Source organism: Schistocerca cancellata, chromosome 2 (assembly GCF_023864275.1).
Source record: "Schistocerca cancellata isolate TAMUIC-IGC-003103 chromosome 2, iqSchCanc2.1, whole genome shotgun sequence".
In the NCBI taxonomy this organism is placed as follows: domain Eukaryota; kingdom Metazoa; phylum Arthropoda; class Insecta; order Orthoptera; family Acrididae; genus Schistocerca; species Schistocerca cancellata.
In genome coordinates, this window is record NC_064627.1 from 1,041,979,281 (window position 1) to 1,041,999,608 (window position 20,328).

At 43.5% G+C, this 20,328-nt stretch overlaps 1 protein-coding gene across 1 annotated transcript in view; it reads right to left on the reverse strand.

Moving 5' to 3' along the window:
* The window catches only part of LOC126160858 (juvenile hormone acid O-methyltransferase-like), a 61,025-nt gene that overhangs the window by 20,871 nt on the left and 19,826 nt on the right, over positions 1–20,328 (reverse strand). Inside the window, exon 2 of the mRNA XM_049916934.1 lies at positions 6,577–6,797. Coding sequence (XP_049772891.1) covers positions 6,577–6,797 — 221 coding nt within the window. The remainder of the gene's footprint in view (positions 1–6,576; positions 6,798–20,328) is intronic.

Genomic DNA, 20,328 nt, shown 5'->3' on the forward strand with positions numbered 1-20,328 from the left:
AGACGATCGTAGAGATGCTGGATGTAGTCCTGTGGAACGGCTTGCCATGCCATTTCCACCTGGCGCCTCAGTTGGACCAGCGTTCGTGCTGGACGTGCAGACCGCGTGAGACGACGCTTCATCCAGTCCCAAACATGCTCAATGGGGGACAGATCCGGAGATCTTGCTGGCCAGGGTAGTTGACTTACACCTTCTAGAGCACGTTGGGTGGCACGGGATACATGCGGACGTGCATTGTCCTGTTGGAACAGCAAGTTCCCTTGCCGGTCTAGGAATGGTAGAACGATGGGTTCGATGACGGTTTGGATGTACCGTGCACTATTCAGTGTCCCCTCGACGATCACCAGTGGTGTACGGCCAGTGTAGGAGATCGTTCCCCACACCATGATGCCGGGTGTTGGCCCTGTGTGCCTCGGTCGTATGCAGTCCTGATTGTGGCGCTCACCTGCACGGCGCCAAACACGCATACGACCATCATTGGCACCAAGGCAGAAGCGACTCTCATCGCTGAAGACGACACGTCTCCATTCGTCCCTCCATTCACGCCTGTCGCGACACCACTGGAGGCGGGCTGCACGATGTTGGGGCGTGAGCGGAAGACGGCCTAACGGTGTGCGGGACCGTAGCCCAGCTTCATGGAGACGGTTGCGAATGGTCCTCGCCGATACCCCAGGAGCAACAGTGTCCCTAATTTGCTGGGAAGTGGCGGTGCGGTCCCCTACGGCACTGCGTAGGATCCTACGGTCTTGGCGTGCATCCGTGCGTCGCTGCGGTCCGGTCCCAGGTCGACGGGCACGTGCACCTTCCGCCGACCACTGGCGACAACATCGATGTACTCACGCCCCACGTGTTGAGGAATTCGGCGGTACGTCCACCCGGCCTCCCGCATGCCCACTATACGCCCTCGCTCAAAGTCCGTCAACTGCACATATGGTTCACGTCCACGCTGTCGCGGCATGCTACCAGTGTTAAAGACTGCGATGGAGCTCCGTATGCCACGGCAAACTGGCTGACACTGACGGCGGCGGTGCACAAATGCTGCGCAGCTAGCGCCATTCGACGGCCAACACCGCGGTTCCTGGTGTGTCCGCTGTGCCGTGCGTGTGATCATTGCTTGTACAGCCCTCTCGCAGTGTCCGGAGCAAGTATGGTGGGTCTGACACACCGGTGTCAATGTGTTCTTTTTTCCATTTCCAGGAGTGTAATTCATGATCGTCCCACTGGCCCCTACTTCTTCCCGCAACGTACACGAATCTAAGTCTTCTCCGAGACGAATTGCTGTATTTACTTCACGATGTACGTTTAGTCGTCATCCAATCGATATGGTTTACCCACGGTGGTACTCCGCCTAACTTTAAAAATTAGTTCTTCGGTATCTCGATCTTCCAAACAGTTGAATTGGTCGAGGGGGATCTATTGCATTGCCAACCACATCGGCAGATTTGAATTCCATGGATTTTTTGTTGTTGAGATATTTAAAATCCGTGGTGTATTGAGCTCCCATACCCAATGTCGATAGCTTGAAGGAGCATTTCCAAAATACAAACCGCACGTACGGCCAACATATGAAATGCAGACTTAGGGGAGTCACAGAGGCAGGAGGAGGGACCTAGGAGCGACTTTTTAAAAATGTAAACGGGTTTGGCAAACCTACAATGATGAGCCAAAACATCACTGTCCACCGCGACGCTCTATGCCGCCTGGTGGCGTTACGACCACGTTAAGCGGTAACAGGGAGCAGAAGTATGAAAGCGGAGCAGACACGGACGTGGGAATGCCCTAGTGAAGATAAGGGCTGTAAATGGGGAAATCCATTGCAATAAGCGACTTTGACAAAGAGCACATTATTATTACGCAGAGTCTGTGAACGAATGCCTCGAAGACAGCGAAGTTGGTCGAATGTTCATATGCTACTGTTCTGAGCATCTACGGAAAGAGGTAGAAGGACAGTGAAACTACTCCTAGGTGGTAAATTGTTCGACATCCACGACTCTTCACAGAACGTGGGATTCGGAGGCTTGTCTGCTCCGTGCTCTCTCTCTGCCGAAAGAGCACAGTGCTGGCGGATGCGGAAGTGTTTTGGAGCACGCCGTTCATCGTACATTGTTTAACATGGAGCTCCGCAGCAGACCACTCCTACGTGTTCACATGTACAGGGTGTTTCAAAAATGACCAGTATATTTGAAACGGCAATAAAAACTAAACGAGCAGCGATAGAAATACACCGTTTGTTGCAATATGCTTGGGACAACAGTACATTTTCAGGCAGACAAACTTTCGAGATTACAGTAGTTACAATTTTCAACAACAGATGGCGCTGCGGTCTGGGAAACTCTATAGTACGATATTTTCCACATATCCACCATGCGTAGCAATAATATGGCGTAGTCTCTGAATAAAATTACCCGAAACCTTTGACAACGTGTCTGGCGGAATGGCTTCACATGCAGATGAGATGTACTGCTTCAGCTGTTCAATTGTTTCTGGATTCTGGCGGTACACCTGGTCTTTCAAGTGTCCCCACAGAAAGAAGTCACAGGGGTTCATGTCTGGCGAATAGGGAGGCCAATCCACGCCGCCTCCTGTATGTTTCGGATAGCCCAAAGCAATCACGATCATCGAAATATTCATTCAGGGAATTAAAGACGTCGGCAGAGCGATGTGGCCAGGCACCATCTTGCATAAACCACGAGGTGTTCGCAGTGTCGTCTAAGGCAGTTTGTACCGCCACAAATTCACAATAATGTCCAGATAGCGTGATGCAGTAATCGTTTCGGATCTGAAAAATGGGCCAATCATTCCTTTGGAAGAAATGGCGGCCCAGACCAGTACTTTTTGAGGATGCAAGGACGATGGGACTGCAACATGGGGCTTTTCGGTTCCCCATATGCGCCAGTTCTGTTATTGACGAAGCCGTCCAGGTAAAAATAAGCTTCGTCAGTAAACCAAATGCTGCCCACATGCATATCGCCGTCATCAATCCTGTGCACTATATCGTTAGCGAATGTCTCTCGTGCAGCAATGGTAGCGGCGCTGAGGGGTTGCCGCGTTTGAATTTTGTATGGATAGAGGTGTAAACTCTGGCGCATGAGACGATACATGGACGTTGGCGTCATTTGGACCGCAGCTGCAACACGGCGAACGGAAACCCGAGGCCGCTGTTGGATCACCTGCTGCACTAGCTGCGCGTTGCCCTCTGTGGTTGCCGTACGTGGTCGCCCTACCTTTCCAGCACGTTCATCCGTCACGTTCCCAGTCCGTTGAAATTTTTCAAACAGATCCTTTATTGTATCGCTTTTCGGTCCTTTGGTTACATTAAACCTCCGTAGAAAACTTCGTCTTGTTGCAACAACACTGTGTTCTAGGCGGTGGAATTCCAACACCAGAAAAATCCTCTGTTCTAAGGAATAAACCATGTTGTCTACAGCACACTTGCACGTTGTGAACAGCACACGCTTACAGCAGAAAGACGACGTACAGAATGGCGCACCCACAGACTGCGTTGTCTTCTATATCTTTCACATCACTTGCAGCGCCATCTGTTGTTGAAAATTGTAACTACTGTAATTTCGAAAGTTTGTCCGCCTGAAAATGTACTGTTGTCCCAAGCATATTGCAACAAACGGCGTATTTCTATCGCTGCTCGTTTAGTTTTTATTGCCGTTTCAAATACACCGGTCATTTTTGAAACACCCTGTAGATCCACCGCACCGACATCGTCAACTGCGACTGCAGTGGGTACGGGACTATCGTGATTCGACCGTCGATCAATGGAAACGTGTCGGCTTTTCGGGTGAATCACACTTCGGCTACCCTATGTCGATGGTCGTCTACATATAAACGCCGTCATTGAGGCGAACAGAGCTGCAGGTTGCAAGGACGCAGGCTGGTGGGAGCAGATTATGCTATGGAATGCATACTCCTGCGTTTGCGTAGGACCTGTGGTCGGTAACCAAAGACACGCTGACAGCTGCGTACCACCTTACATCTTTTCATGCTTGATGTCTTCACTGACGGAGATGTCATCTCTCAGCATTATAAGGATTATAATTGTCCGTGTCACGGAGCCGGAACCGTGCTACAGTGGTTTGAGGAGCGTTATTGTGAACTCACGTTGAGGTCTCGGCCACCAAATTCGCCCGATGTAAATCCTATGAAACCCACCTGGGTCGCTATCGGACGCTGCCACCGTGTACGCCGCATATCACCGGCCCATTATTTACGCGAATTACATGACCTGTGCATACCTCCACAAACCTACCAACAAACTGTCGGGTCCCTGATACTCACAATCAGTGATGTATTTCGTTCCAAATACGGACAAACAAATTAGTAAGCAGGTGGTCATAACGTTTCGGCTCATGAGTGTATAATCTTTGTGCAATGAATTATAAACCATTTCATACATGTAAATGTATATAGTAAATGAATCATTTTTGTGCCATGAATAAGAAAACCTTTCATTCATTCCTCTATAACAAGGAATTTTCGGGTCCATGTAGAGGAGTGGGTTATACGAGGGCTATCCACAAAGTACATTACGTTTTGGAATTAAAAATAAATAAAGTATTGGAAATTTTTTTTATTACATACAGTTGAAAGCCACACTTAAATACTACTTTTCTACATAGTTGCCATTTAAATTAAGGCACTTATCGTAGCGATGGACGAGCTTGGAAATTCCTTCGTCGTAAAATTCGGCCGCCTGCGCCTTCAACCACGTGGTTACCTCTTTTGGGACAGAAAAGGTGTGATTTTTGTGGATTTCCTGGAAAGAGGCACTACAATAAACTTCCAAAGGTATTGCCAAACTCTGCACAACCTCAGAAGAGGAACACAAAACAAGCGCAGGGGAAAGTTGGGCTCAAAGATCTTGCTGATTCACGACAACGCCCGGGCCCACACAGCAAATGCCACTCGTGAAGTTCTCGAATCTTTTAAGTGGGAGTTGTTTCCTCATCCGCCGTACAGTCCCGACCTGGCACCGAGCGACTTCCACTTATTCCCAGCAATGAAGAAGTGGTTGGCTATGCAGCGTTTTGATGACGACGCACAGCTTCAAGAAGAGGTAACCACGTGGTTCAAGGCGCAGGCGGCCGAATTTTACGACGAAGGAATTTCCAAGCTCGTCCATCGCTACGATAAGTGTCTTAATTTAAATGGAAATTACGTAGAAAAGTAGTATTTAAGTGTGGCTTTCATCTGTATATAATAAAAAAATTTTCGAATACTTTATTTATTTTTAATTCCAAAACGTAATGTACTTTGTGGATAGCCTTCGTATTTTGGAACAGTTTATAGTCTTTCACCTCTCGCGTCCGGCCATCCTGATTTAGGTTTTCCGTGATTTCCCTAAATCACTCCAGGCAAATGCCGGGATGGTTCCTCTGAAAGGGCACAGCCGCCTTCCTTCCCCATCCTTCCCTAATCCGATGAGACCGATGACCACGCTGTCTGGTCTCCTTCCCCAAACCAACCAACCACCCAATCTTTCACCTCTAGTCAGCCTTGTGATAGAATTTTAATATACAGTATTTTCTTACCTATTTTTAAATGATAGCATTCATTTTTCGTGTTCTACTGCTTATTTCTGAAATTATAAAAATTCCTCAGGAGAAGTAAGGTTTTTTCAAATGTGAAAAAAATGTTCCAACGTACAACGTGGTATTGCCCCAAGGGACATCTAACTTACCGAACTCTAAATACACGCGTTAAATCTTCTCATTATTGCATTTAATTGTCTGTCTGTTACATTATAGCTCTACTACACATCAGTGATCAGGAAGTAATGTCAGATTATGTAGACATATTATCAAAAGGCTACTGCAAGTTAAATACGTTCAGAAATAGAAGCTATTGGCAACTAGCTCAAACTTTCGTTTAGAAGACAGATAAAAGTATTAAGATAACACAGAATCTCAGTTCATTTTTAATATTATTATATTTAATTGTTATTTTCAACATAAACTACGGTGTATTACAGACGAGGTATGGCTTAATTGTTCACACGTTGTAAGCCTAGTTCTACAAAATATAGAATTTTACTTGTCATAGAATTCTTTAGCTAAGAAATAACGGTGTCTTCCAAATAGCTTTAATATATCACACAGCACTTAAATGTGTAGAACTCAAAATATTTACAACTTCTGCACAGAACACGATCTCGTGTCCCGCAACGACAGAAACAATAGGAAATGCGTAGTACGCCTTCCTCCATGTGACAGTGAAATCAGTTACTACATTGAAACACCTACTGGGAATTATTATGAGTTGCTAGGTACGCCATTCTCCAGGTACAACACTCTCACGTACATATGAAGTTTTGTAATGTTTTAATGTCAAGAATAAACTCCAATATTTCTGAGACGTGCTATTATACACCCTGCATTCCTGCTTTCCCCACCTAGTGACGGTGGCAGATGCTACCAACTTGGGTGACACACTACAGACAACAGATGGTGTGCTTGCTACACCTACTTTACACTTGCAGCACCCATAAACTGTGTCTTGGATTTCCTATTCTGTCAAGATGTTCAGTTCTTTGTTCAGTTCTATGTATGTTCTATGTTCTAATACCTGTTGTCAGACAGCCAGTGCATGACCATCACAGCGAACACCTTGCCGAAGGGTGCGTGCTGCCACACGGGAGATTTCTCCAAGTGAGGTGTCATTGCGTCAAAGAGCTCGTACGTGATGGTGGCGGGTAGTGCGTTGTGCTGCCTGCAGAACTCCAACATCTCTGGGCTGATGTCGCAGGCCACCAGCTTCGTGCCAGGCGGTAGTCGCGGAGCTATGACCTGTCAGAACAGAGGCACACTTTCTTGTTTGCTGTCTGCAGCTAAGTCGCAGCTCAAAAAATAATTCCATGCTTCACTCTACAACATTGGAGTGTGGAAGAGAATAATAAGTTCACCAGACAAATATCACACTCTAGCCAAACCTTTACAAACTGTATCTTCTTCCCGTTACATAATCAACTACAACAATTAAAGTTAACACCAAGATAAAATCTGTAGGTAGCTTATTTATCTCCGAACGTCGCATTTCACCACAGTTTACCACAACAAATCGTACTAAAAGACGCGTTTTGGAGATATCTCTAATGCAGTGAATGTTAGTTTTGGTGCGTGCTTAATTTATTTGGAATTAAAATTACCAAATATGCAGCAAGCAGTCGCAAAATCATGTTTTATTCATTCACTTTTGCAAATCCATTTCAACTGATTAACAGCCATGTTTGACCTCTGCTTAAAACAGCATTACCAGTCAGGGCACATATTGGTTGAAAGCACCGATGACGGCTGTTAATCAGTTGAAATCGATTTGCAAAAGTGAATAAATAAAACAGGATTTTGCGACTGCTTGCTGCATATTTGGTAACTTTTATGGTTTACGGTCGCTGCGCGACTTGGGAACCACATGAAGCCCACCATTCATGATTTATTTGGCATTTTCGTTTCTAAACTTCAAATATTTAGCGTTTTGTCTGCTCAAACCGAGGCGTTTATGAGTTCGCATGAGAAAACAGTGATGTCTCCATGTCACGGATCTTGCGTTCTGATTGGATGATGTGAGCAGCCTGACCAACTGCCATGGTAATTTATACATTGTATTTGTCGTAGTTTTAATTGTGTATTACAAAAATGCGCAAATTGAGTGACATAGCGCACAAAATCACTCAGCTACAGTATTCACTGCTCTGTTGAAATTGCATGTATTCCCTTGTCTGGATTTACGCAGATTTTGTCCTTGATCCATGTTTACATCTAGTCTTGAGCACCAAGTTCCTTTACTTTCATCATTTTCCAAAATTTTACCTGATAAATTCCACACTCTATTCATACAGTATTGTTTTCGAATTCGTGGTATACTGCTGTTATTCGCAAGAACATACAACTCACTAAACGCACGCATAATACACTCACAAAAAGAAACTTGCTAACAACGCACATTAACCGCAGTCAGCAAGCAAGGAAACTAAAATAACCTGACATATTTCGCTCTTTTTCCTCCAGTGATTCGTGAAACTCTCGCTGGGTGGTCATAGTTCTATTCTAGTGCAATCTGGCGAGACATATGCAAACTTATTCCGACGGTGGGTGGGATATCCAATAGCACAAAAAAGCACTATCAAAATGATAATGCTAAACGTCACCTAATGATGCTGTTGTTGTGGTCTTCAGTCCGGAGACTGGTTTGATGCAGCTCTCCACGCTAGTCTATCCTGTGCAAGCTTCTTCATCTCCCAGTACTTACTGCAACCTACATCCTTCTGAATCTGCTTAGTGTATTCATCTCTTGGTCTCCCTCTACGATTTTTACCATCCACGCTGCCCTCCAATGCTAAATTTGTGATCCCATGATGCCTCAGAACATATCCTACCAACCGGTCCCTTCTTCTTATCAAGTTGTTCCTCAAACTCCTCCACAATTCTATTCAATACCTCCTCATTAGCTATGTGATTTACCCAGCTAATCTTCAGCATTCTTCTGTAGCACCACATTTCGAAAGCTTCTATTCTCTTCTTGTCCAAACTATTTATCGTCCATGTTTCACTTCCATACATGGCTACACTCCATACAAATACTTTCAGAAACGACTTCCTGATACTTAAATCTACACTCGATGTTAGCAAATTTCTCTTCTTTAGAAACGCTTTCCTTGCCATTGCAGTCTACATTTTATATCCTCTCTAGTTCGACCATCATCAGTTATTTTGCTCCCCAAATAGCAAAACTCCTTTACTACTTTAAGTGTCTCTTTTTTCTAATCTAATTCCCTCAGCATCATCCGACTTAATTCGACTACATTCCATTATCCTCGTTTTGCTTTTGTTGATGTTCATCTTATATCCTCCTTCCAAGACACTGTCCATTCCGTTCAACTGCTCTTCCAAGCCCTTTGCTGTCTCTGACAGAATTACAATGTCATCGGCGAACCTCAAAGTTTTTATTTCTTCTCTATGGATTTTAATACCTACTCCGAATTTTTCTTTTGTTTCCTTTACTGCTTGCTCAATATACAGATTGAATAACATCGGGGAGAGGCTACAACTCTGTCTCACTCCCTTCCCAACCACTGCTTCCCTTTCATGCCCCTCGACACTTATAACTGCCATCTTGTTTCGGTACAAATTGTAAATAGCCTTTCGCTCCCTGTATTTTACCCCTGCCACCTTTAGAATTTGAAAGAGAGTATTGCAGTCAACATTGTCAAAAGCTTTCTCTAAGTCTATAAATGCTAGAAACGTAGGTTTGCTTTTCCTTAATCTTTCTTCTAAGATAAGTCGTAAGGTCAATATTGCCTCACGTGTTCCAACATTTCCACGGAACCCAAACTAATCTTCCCCGAGGTCGGCTTCTACCAGTTTTTCCATTCGTCTGTAAAGAATTCGCGTTAGTATTTTGCAGTATTTTTTATTAAACTGATAGTTCGGTAATTTTCACATCAGTCAACACCAGCTTTCTTTGGGATTGGAATTATTATATTCTTCTTGAAGTCTGAGGATATTTCGCCTGTCTCATACATCTTGCTTAGCAGATGGTAGAGTTTTGTCAGGACTGGCTCTCCCAAGGCCGTCAGTAGTTCTAATGGAATGTTGTCTACTCCTGGGGCCTTGTTCGACTCAGGTCTTTCAGTGCACTGTCAAACTCTTCACGCAGTATCGTATCTCCATTTCATCTTCATCTATCTCCTCTTCCATTTCCATAATATTGTCCTCAAGTACATCGCCCTTGTATAGACCCTCTATATACTCCTTCCACCTTTCTGCTTTCCCTTCTTTGCTTAGAACTGCGTTTCCATCTGAGCTCTTGATATTCATACAAGTGGCTCTCTTTTCTCCAAAGGTCTCTTTAATTTTCCTGTAGGCAGTATCTATCTTACCCCTAGTGAGATAAGCCTCTACATCCTTACATTTGTCCTCTAGCCATGCCTGCTTAGCCATTTTGCACTTCTTGTCGATCTCATTTTTGAGACGTTTGTATTCCTTTTTGCCTGCTTCATTTACTGCATTTTTATATTTTCTCCTTTCATCAATTAAATTCAATATTTCTTCTGTTACCCGAGGATTTCAACTAGCCCTCGTCTTTTTACCTACTTGATCCTCTGCTGCCTACACTACTTCATCCCTCAGAGCTACCTATTATTCTTCTACTGTATTTCTTTCCCTCATTCCTGTCAATTGTTCCCTTATGCTCGCCCTGAATCTGTTTACAATCTCTGGTTCTTTCAGTTTATCCAGGTCCCATCTCCTTAAATTCCCACCTTTTTGCAGATTCTTCAGTTTTAATCTACAGGTCATCACCAATAGATTGTGTTCAGAGTCCACATTTGCCCCTAGAAATGTCTTACAATTTAAAACCTGGTTCCTCAATCTCTGTCTTACCATTATATAATCTATCTGATACCTTCTAGTATTTCCAGGATTCTTCCATGTATACAACCTTCTCTTATGATTCTTGAACCAAGTGTTAGCTATGATTAAGTTATGCTCTGTGCAAAATTTTACCAGACGGCTTCCTCTTTCATTATTCTCCCCCAATCCATATTCACCTACTATGTATCCTTCTCTCCCTTTTCCTACTCTCGAATTCCAGTCACCCATGACTATTAAATTTTCGTCCCCCTTCACTACCTGAATAATTTCTTTCATCTCATCATACACTTCATCAATGTCTTCATCATCTGCAGAGCTAGATGACATACGAGGGCAGTTCAATAAGTAATGGAACACATTTTTTTTCTGAAACAGGGGTTGTTTTATTCAGCATTGAAATGCACCAGGTTATTCCCCAATCTTTTAGCTACACAACACTATTTTTCAACGTAATCTCCATTCAATGCTACGGCCTTACGCCACCTTGAAATGAGGGCCTGTATGCCTGCACGGTACCATTCCACTGGTCGATGTCGGAGCCATAGTCGTACTGCATCAATAACTTCTTCATCATCCGCGTAGTGCCTCCCACGGATTGCGTCCTTCATTGGGCCAAACATATGGAAATCCGACGGTGCGAGATCGTGGCTGTAGGGTGCATGAGGAAGAACAGTCCACTGAAGTTTTGTGAGCTCCTCTCGGGTGCGAAGAATTGTGTGAGGTCTTGCGTTGTCATGAAGAAGGAGAAGTTCGTTCAGATTTTTGTGCCTACGAACACGCTGAAGTCGTTTCTTCAATTTCTGAAGAGTAACACAATACACTTCAGAGTTGATCGTTTGACCATGGGGAAGGACATCGAACAGAATAACCCCTTCAGCGTCCCAGAAGACTGTAACCATGACTTTACCGGCTGAGGGTATGGCTTTAAACTTTTTCTTGGGAGGGGAGTGGGTGTGGCGCCACTCCATTGATTGCCGTTTTGTTTCAGGTTCGAAGTGATGAACCCATGTTTCATCGCCTGTAACAATCTTTGACAAGAAATTGTCACCCTCAGCCACATGACGAGCAAGCAATTCCGCACAGATGGTTCTCCTTTGCTCTTTATGGTGTTCAGTTTGACAACGAGGGACCCAGCGGGAACAAACCTTTGAATATCCCAACTGGTGAACAATTGTGACAGCACTACCAACAGAGATGTCAAGTTGAGCACTGAGTTGTTTGATGGTGATCCGTCGATCATCTCGAACGAGTGTGTTCGCACGCTCCGCCATTGCAGGAGTCACAGCTGTGCACGGCCTGCCCGCACGCGGGAGATCAGACAGTCTTGCTTGACCTCGCGGCAATGATGACACACGCTTTGCCCAACGACTCACCGTGCATTTGTCCACTGCCAGATCACCGTAGACGTTCTGCAAGCGCCTATGAATATCTGAGATGCCCTGGTTTTCCGCCAAAAGAAACTCGATCACTGCCCGTTGTTTGCAACGCACATCCGTTACAGACGCCATTTTAGCAGCTCCGTACAGCGCTGCCACCTGTCGGAAGTCAATGAAACTATACGAGACGAAGCGGGAATGTTTGAAAATATTCCACAAGAAATTTCCGGTTCTTTCAACCAAAATTGGCCGAGAAAAAAAAATGTGTTGCAATACTTATTGAACTGCCCTCGTATAAACTTGTACTACTGTAGTAGGCATGGGCTTCGTATCTATCTTGCAGAGCTAGATGACATACGAGGGCAGTTCAATAAGTAATGCAACACATTTTTTTTTTCTGAAACAGGGGTTGTTTTATTCAGCATTGAAATACACCAGGTTATTCCCCAATCTTTTAGCTACACAACACTATTTTTCAACGCAATCTCCATTCAATGCTATGGCCTTACGCCACCTTGAAATGAGGGCCTGTATGCCTGCACGGTACCATTCCACTGGTCGATGTCGGAGCCAACGTCGTACTGCATCAATAACTTCTTCATCATCCGCGTAGTGCCTCCCACGGATTGCGTCCTTCATTGGGCCAAACATATGGAAATCCGACGGTGCGAGATCGTGGCTGTAGGGTGCATGAGGAAGAACAGTCCACTGAAGTTTTGTGAGCTCCTCTCGGGTGCGAAGAATTGTGTGAGGTCTTGCGTTGTCATGAAGAAGGAGAAGTTCGTTCAGATTTTTGTGCCTACGAACACGCTGAAGTCGTTTCTTCAATTTCTGAAGAGTAGCACAATACACTTCAGAGTTGATCGTTTGACCATGGGGAAGGACATCGAACAGAATAACCCCTTCAGCGTCCCAGAAGACTGTAACCATGACTTTACCGGCTGAGGGTATGGCTTTAAACTTTTTCTTGGGAGGGGAGTGGGTGTGGCGCCACTCCATTGATTGCCGTTTTGTTTCAGGTTCGAAGTGATGAACCCATGTTTCATCGCCTGTAACAATCTTTGACAAGAAATTGTCACCCTCAGCCACATGACGAGCGAGCAATTCCGCACAGATGGTTCTCCTTTGCTCTTTATGGTCTTCGGTTAGACAACGAGGGACCCAGCGGGAACAAACCTTTGAATATCCCAACTGGTGAACAATTGTGACAGCACTACCAACAGAGATGTCAAGCTGAGCACTGAGTTGTTTGATGGTGATCCGTCGATCATCTCGAACGAGTGTGTTCGCACGCTCCGCCATTGCAGGAGTCACAGCTGTGCACGGCCTGCCCGCACGCGGGAGATCAGACAGCCTTGCTTGACCTTGCGGTGATGATGACACACGCTTTGCCCAACGACTCACCGTGCATTTGTCCACTGCCAGATCACCGTAGACGTTCTGCAAGCGCCTATGAATATCTTAGATGCCCTGGTTTTCCGCCGAAAGAAACTCGATCACTGCCCGTTGTTTGCAACGCGCATCCGTTACAGACGCCATTTTAGCAGCTCCGTACAGCGCTGCCACCTGTCGGAAGTCAATGAAACTATACGAGACGAAGCGGGAATGTTTGAAAATATTCCACAAGAAATTTCCGGTTCTTTCAACCAAAATTGGCCGAGAAAAAAAATGTGTTTCATTACTTATTGAACTGCCCTCGTATAAACTTGTACTACTGTAGTAGGCATGGGCTTCGTGTCTATCTTGGCCATAATAATGCGATCACTATGCTGTTTGTAGTAGCTTGCCCGCACTCCTATTTTTTTATTCATTATTAAACCTACTCCTGCATTACCCGTATTTGCTTTTGTTTTTATAACCCTGTATTCACCTGACCAAAAGTCTTGTTCCTCCTGCCACCGAACTTAATTAATTCCCACTATACCTAACTTTAACCTATCCAGTTTCCTTTTTAAATTTTCTAACCTACCTACCCGATTAAGGGATCTGACATTCCACCCTCCGATCCGTAGAACGCCAGTTTTCTATTTCCTGATAACGACGTCCTCTTGAGTATTCCCCGCCCGGAGATCCGAATGAGGGATTATTTTACCTCCGGAATATTTTGCCCAAGAGGACGCCATCATCATTTAACCATACAGTAAAGCTGCATGCCCTCGGGAAAAATTGCGGCTGTAGTTTCCCCTTGCTTTCAGCCGTCCTCAGTACCAGCACAGCAAGGCTGTTTTGGTTAGTGTTAAAAGGCTAGATCAGTCAATCATCCAGACTGTTGCCCCTGCAACTACTGAAAAGGCTGCTGCCCTTCTTCAGGAACCAAACGTTTGTCTGGCCTCTCAACAGATCCCGCGCGACCGCTACGGTCACAGGTTCGACTCCTGCCTTGGGCATGGATGTGTGTGATGTCCTTAGGTTAGTTAGGTTTAAGTAGTTTTAAGCTCTAGGGGACTGTTGACCTCAGATGTTAAGTCTCATAGTGCTCAGTTCCATTTGAAATTGAACTGATCTGGAGCCAAGCTGCGGGATTTGGCCCTAGAAGTAACAATTAACAAAGCTGCCAGACGTACTGGAACTAACGCAAGCAGCTTTTTCACACGTCACTGCCGAACGCTGGCGGGATATAGAACGGCTCGGCTCGTCATAAAAGAAAAGAAAATGCTGCGCCTGGTTGGCTTCGTGGATTCTGTTGTTGATAGGCTCGTTATCAACGTAGCAGGTGACACTTCCAGAACTGAAATGTATTTCTCGGATTCGGATAAGGAATGAGCTGAGATTGACGACTGACTATAAGTAATTCCTTCAGTGGCTTCAATATTTAACTATATGGTGAAATCCTTCAGTACTCTCTTACGTTACACACAGCTTATGCAGAAAAATTACCTGTGGTTAGGTCAGGAATTTTCATCATTCTTGTTTTTAATTACAATAGTACGTTAGCTAAAAACTATAACGTGTTGTGGCTTTCGTCTAGTTGTCTAAGGAGCGTATTGTGGGAGATTTCCAGTGTATTATTTCATTCAGGTTAAAAATTAACTGACATTCGAAGGTGTATTGCTCCTCTGCTCGTCTCTTTTTACGTGTGAACTGCACCTGGCTACGTCACTGCAGGCTAGCTGCACCAGCTGGCCAGCCAGTGCTGTCCGAGTTAAATGCGCCGTTGAAGTTGTTGTCCTGTATTATCGCTAAGTCGATGTGCGCGTAACGCACAGCACAAAACGTACCCTTATTATCGTACTTGACAGTACTCGAGACAGCTTGAACGCAGTCCCACGTAAAACGGAAATCCAATAAAGTTCCAGCAAAGGAGGAATACATATTGCAGTGTTTACATCAGGTTTATTCTTATGATGAACGGAATATAGCTATTATCTGTTTCCCATGTGGGAAATACGGACAATGCGTTCTTATAAACCAATTCCGTAATACATTATTGAGAAATTTTTTAAATATATCTTTTGGGGTCGCTCTGCCTTCGAGCCTCGAACTATGAGCCGCACCTGACAAAACACTATTGTCACGAACAATTTTCATACTAAAGTTAAGCATTGTAAGGTTCCTGCTCGTGTTAATACATAATTGTAAGTTGTTGCTAACAATAATACCTCAGCAATTGGGTTGTGCATAAAAAGCAACAAATACGAACTTTGTGGAGCAGATGGAAATACATCACAAGGCATCTGAATGTTTTAGAAGCGCTCCAGATTTACACCTACAAGCTAAAAACTCCAGTAGAACTGTTCTAGAACAAAGTTATTTTTTATGGAGCAGTTATTGTGCAGCTGTGGTCTAGGGGTCACCGGCACATCAGCTCAGCGAGTTAGGTAGGAGGGCTCACCACCCTCTGTAAAAAAGAAAAAAAAAAGAAAAATCAATAAAAAACTGTGTTAAAGGATCAAAGATGAACTTGACTGTGTGTTATTTTTGTTTATGTCCGCCCCGAACAGACGCAACTAACAGTAACGAAAAAATATATTGCCTGTAATTGAAAAGGTGTCATGACGATTTCTCCATTGGCAAAAGATTCCGCAATAGTCCCCCATTCGGATCTCTGGAAGAGCACTGCCAAGGGGGAGGTAACTGTGAGAAAAAGATACAATAACCAAAGAAAGGATAATGTTCTGTGAACCAGGACGTGGAATGTCAGATGCTTCAATGTGGTAGGAAAACTAGAAAGTTTGGAAAGAGAAACGCAATGGCTCAACCTAGATATACTAGTGGTCAGTGAGGTGATATGGAAGGAAATCATGGATCTCTGGTTAGATAAGTATAGATTACATCAAGAGCAGCAGAAAATGATACAATGGGAGTAGGATTCGTTATGGATAGGAAGTTAGGACAGATAGTGTGTTATTGTGAACAGTTCAGTGACGGGGTTGTTCTGTGTTTTACACAGAACACAGAACAACCCCGTCACTGAACTGTTCACAATAACACACTATCTGTCCTAACTTCCTATCCATAACGAATCCTACTCCCATTGTATCATTTTCTGCTGCTCTTGATGTAATCTATACTTATCTAACCAGAGATCCATGATTTCCTTCCATATCACCTCACTGACCACTAGTATATCTAGGTTGAGCCATTGCGTTTCTCTTTCCAAACTTTCTAGTTTTCCTACCACATTGAAGCATCTGACATTCCACGTCCTGGTTCACAGAACATTATCCTTTCTTTGGTTATTGTATCTTTTTCTCACAGTTACCTCCCCCTTGGCAGTGCTCTTCCAGAGATCCGAATGGGGGACTATTGCGGAATCTTTTGCCAATGGAGAAATCGTCATGACACCTTTTCAATTACAGGCAATATATTTTTTCGTTACTGTTAGTTGCGTCTGTGAACAGTTCAGTGACGGGGTTGTTCTTATTAGAATAGACTGCAAACCAATACTGCCAATGGTAGTTCATGTATACATGCCGATGTCTCAAGCTGAAGCTGGAGAGATAGAGGAAGCATATGAGGTTGTTGAAATGGTAATACAGTACGAAAGGGAGATGAAAATCTAATAGGGGACTGGAATGTAGTTGTAGGGGAAGGAGTAGAAGAAAAGCTTACAGGAGAATATGGGGTTGGGACAAGGAATGAGAGAAGAGAAAGAGACTGAGTTCTGTCACAAATTTCAGCAAGTATTAGCGAGTTGTCTGTTCAAGAATCACAAGAGGAGGAGGGGTACTTGGCGAAGGCCAGGTGATACAGGAAGATTTCAGTTAGATTACATCATGGTCAGAGAGGGATTCCAAAATCAGATACTGGATTGTAAGGCGTACCCAGGAGCAGATATAGACTCAGATCACAATGTAGAGTGAGAAGAGTAAGTTGAAGTTTAAGAGCTCGGTCAGGAAGAATCAGTCCGCAAAGATGTGGGATATGGAAGTACTAAGGAATGACGAGATACGCTTGAAGTTCTCTGAAGCTATAGATACAGCAGTAATGAATAGCTCAGCTGGCCGTACAGATGAAGAGAAATGAACACCTCAACAAAGGACAATCAGAGAAGTTGGAAAGTAAAACGTAGGTACAAAGAAGGTAACTGTGAAAAAACCATGGGTAACAGAAGAAATACTTCAGTTGATAGATGAAAGAAGGAAGTACAAAAATGTTCAGGGATATTCAGGAATACAGAAATACACTTCACTGAGGAATGAAATAAATAGGAAGTGCATTGAAGCTAAGACGAAATGGCTACAAGAAAAATGTGAAGAAACCTCAAAATAAATGATTGTCGAAAGGACTGACAGCATACAGGAAAGGTAGAAGCCGGCCGGTGTGGCCGAGCAGTTCTAGGCGCTTCAGTCTGAAACCGCGCGACCGCTACGATCGCAGGTTTGAATCCTGCCTTGGGCATGGATGTGTGTGATGTCCTTAGGTTAGTTAGGTTTAAGTAGTTCTAAGCTCTAGGGGACTGATGACCTCAGATGTTAAGTCCCATAGGGCTCAGAGCCATTTGAAAGGCAGAACAACCTTCGGCGAAATTAAAGGCAGTGGTGGTAACATTAAGAGCGCAACGAGAATTCCATTATTAAATGCACAGGAGAGAGCGGATAGGTGGAAAGAGTACATTGAAGGCAACTATGAGGGATAAGGTATGTCTGACGTGATAAACGAAGGAACAGGAGTCGATTGAGAAGAGACAGAGCTCCAGTATTAGAATCAAAATTTCAGAGAGTTTTGTAGGACTTAAGATCAATTAATGTAGGAGGTATAGATAACATTACATCGGAATTTGTAAAATCTTTGGGGGAAGTAGCAACAAAACAACTGTTCACTCTGGTCTGTAGAGTGTAGGAGTCTGGCGACATACCATATGACTTTCGGGAAAATATCATCCACTCAATTCCGAAGACTGCAAGAACTAACAAATGCGAGAATTATCTCACAATTAGCTTAACAGCTCCTGCATCCAAGTTGCTGACAAGTATCATATACAGAAAGATGGGAAAGAAAACTGAGAATGTGTTAGATGACGATCGGTTTGGCTTTAGGAAAGGTAAAGGCACTGGAGAGACAATTCTGACATTGCGGTTGACAATGGAGGCAAGACTAAGGAAAATTCAAGAATCGTTTATAGGATTTGTCAGTCTAACAAAAGCGTTCAACAATGTACAATGGTGCAAGATGATCGAAATTCTGAGAAACATAGGAGTAAGCTATATGGAGAGGCGGGTAGTATACAATATGTACAAGACCCAAGTGGAAATAAAAAGAGTGGACGACCAAAAACGAAGTGCTCGGGTTAAAAAGCGTGTACGACAGGGATGTAATCTTTCGCGCCTCCTGTTCAATCTGTACACTGAAGAAGCAATGCTGGAAATAATAGAAAGGTTCAGGAGTGGAATTGTAATTGGAGATAAGAGGATATCACTGATTCCATTCGCTGAAAACATTGCTATCCTGGGTGAAAGTGGAGAATAATCACATTATATGCTGAATAGAATGAGCAGTGTAGTGAGCAATGAGTTGAAAGTAAATCGAAGAAAGATGAAAGTAATGAGAGAGAGCAGAAATGAGAAGAGCGAGAAACTTAAGATCAGGATTGATGGTGACGAAGTAGATGAAGTTAATGAATTCTACTACCTAGGCAGCAACATAACCAATTGCAGACGGAGAAAGGGAGGCATCAAAAGTAGACTAGCATTGGCAAAAAGGGCATTTCTGGTCAAGAGAAGTCTACTACTATCAAACATAGGCTTTAATTTGTGGAAGAAGTTTCTGAGAGTGTATGTTTGGAGTACAGCATTGTATGGTAGTGAAACATGGACTGTGGGAAAACTGGAACAGAAGAGAATCGACGCATTTGAGATGTGATGCTACACAAGAATGTTGAGAATTAGGTGGACTGATAAGGTAAGGAATAAGCAGGTTCTGCTCAGAATCGGAGAGGAAAGTAATATCTGGAAAACACTGACAAGCAGAAGGGACAGGATGATAGAACATCTGTTAAGACATCAGGGATTGACTTCCATGGTATACTAGAGGAAGCTCTAGAGGGGCAAAAACTGTAGAGGAACCCAGAGATTGAATACATGCAGCAATTTTTAAAAACATGACAGCTCACCATGTTGGGATGGGACAGTAAAAGGCGCTTTACGGCACATCTGCTGGGGCAGTCCACCATGGTGAGGCAGCATCGAGCTTGACAAAATGGAGGTGACATCATTTTGGCACTACGTTAAACCTTATCACAGATCACTCTATAACAGTTCAACTAGATAGGAGAACGGACATATCTTCAAAGTTTCTGTTTCTCTTCCAAGTTACGTGCTTTTCAGTCTAGGAAATCATCTTAATGTTTTATGTTCAGTGCTTTCTTCAGTGGTGTATATTTTATGTGTAAAGTACTTGAATATTTGATTTTAAATCAATTAGTACATGTAGAAGGAGCTCATTAATCCCATAAGATTTTTACACCAATCAAATTCCTTTTCAGTTTTTAATATTAAGTCACAGCATCCAAGTTTTGCTTTAGCATATGACAGTGAAACTGGCAGAGTTCTCTTAAGAGTGGTTACTATTTAGCTACTACAAATTGTAGTTATGCAACGTTTGTATTGTAATAGAAAAAGACTGTTAGCTCTGTAACATTGTAAACACTGGATTAGAACCCAATAGTCATTCATTTTTGTATTTATAACTGATTTTAAGATGGACGATACTGCCCAAAAGTGGTCAGTTTGAGACACCGACTGACATTTATATCCAATTTTGATAAACATACGTAAGAGTCGTAACAGACTCAGATAAATAGATATATTGCTTGAAGTCCTCAATTACCAATACAAGACGCTCACTTTATCCATTAATGTGATGGCACTGAAATGAGAGGCAAAGCATGCATAAACAGTTAACTGGACCAACAGTCAATGTTTTGTCAGCAGGAGGAAATTCCTCATAAGAAATATGCTAGAAAGGGAAGACGAGTGAGAGAGTGATATTAAGTGGGAGCTGCTATGTAAGAGCACAGGAGCACGTGAACACCCTAACTTTCGACACTTTGCTGGTTTATTGGATATTTTTCTTTAAATGCTGTTCGATGTAGCATAGGTGCTGCAATCTATAATATGCAGCACTTAAATCTA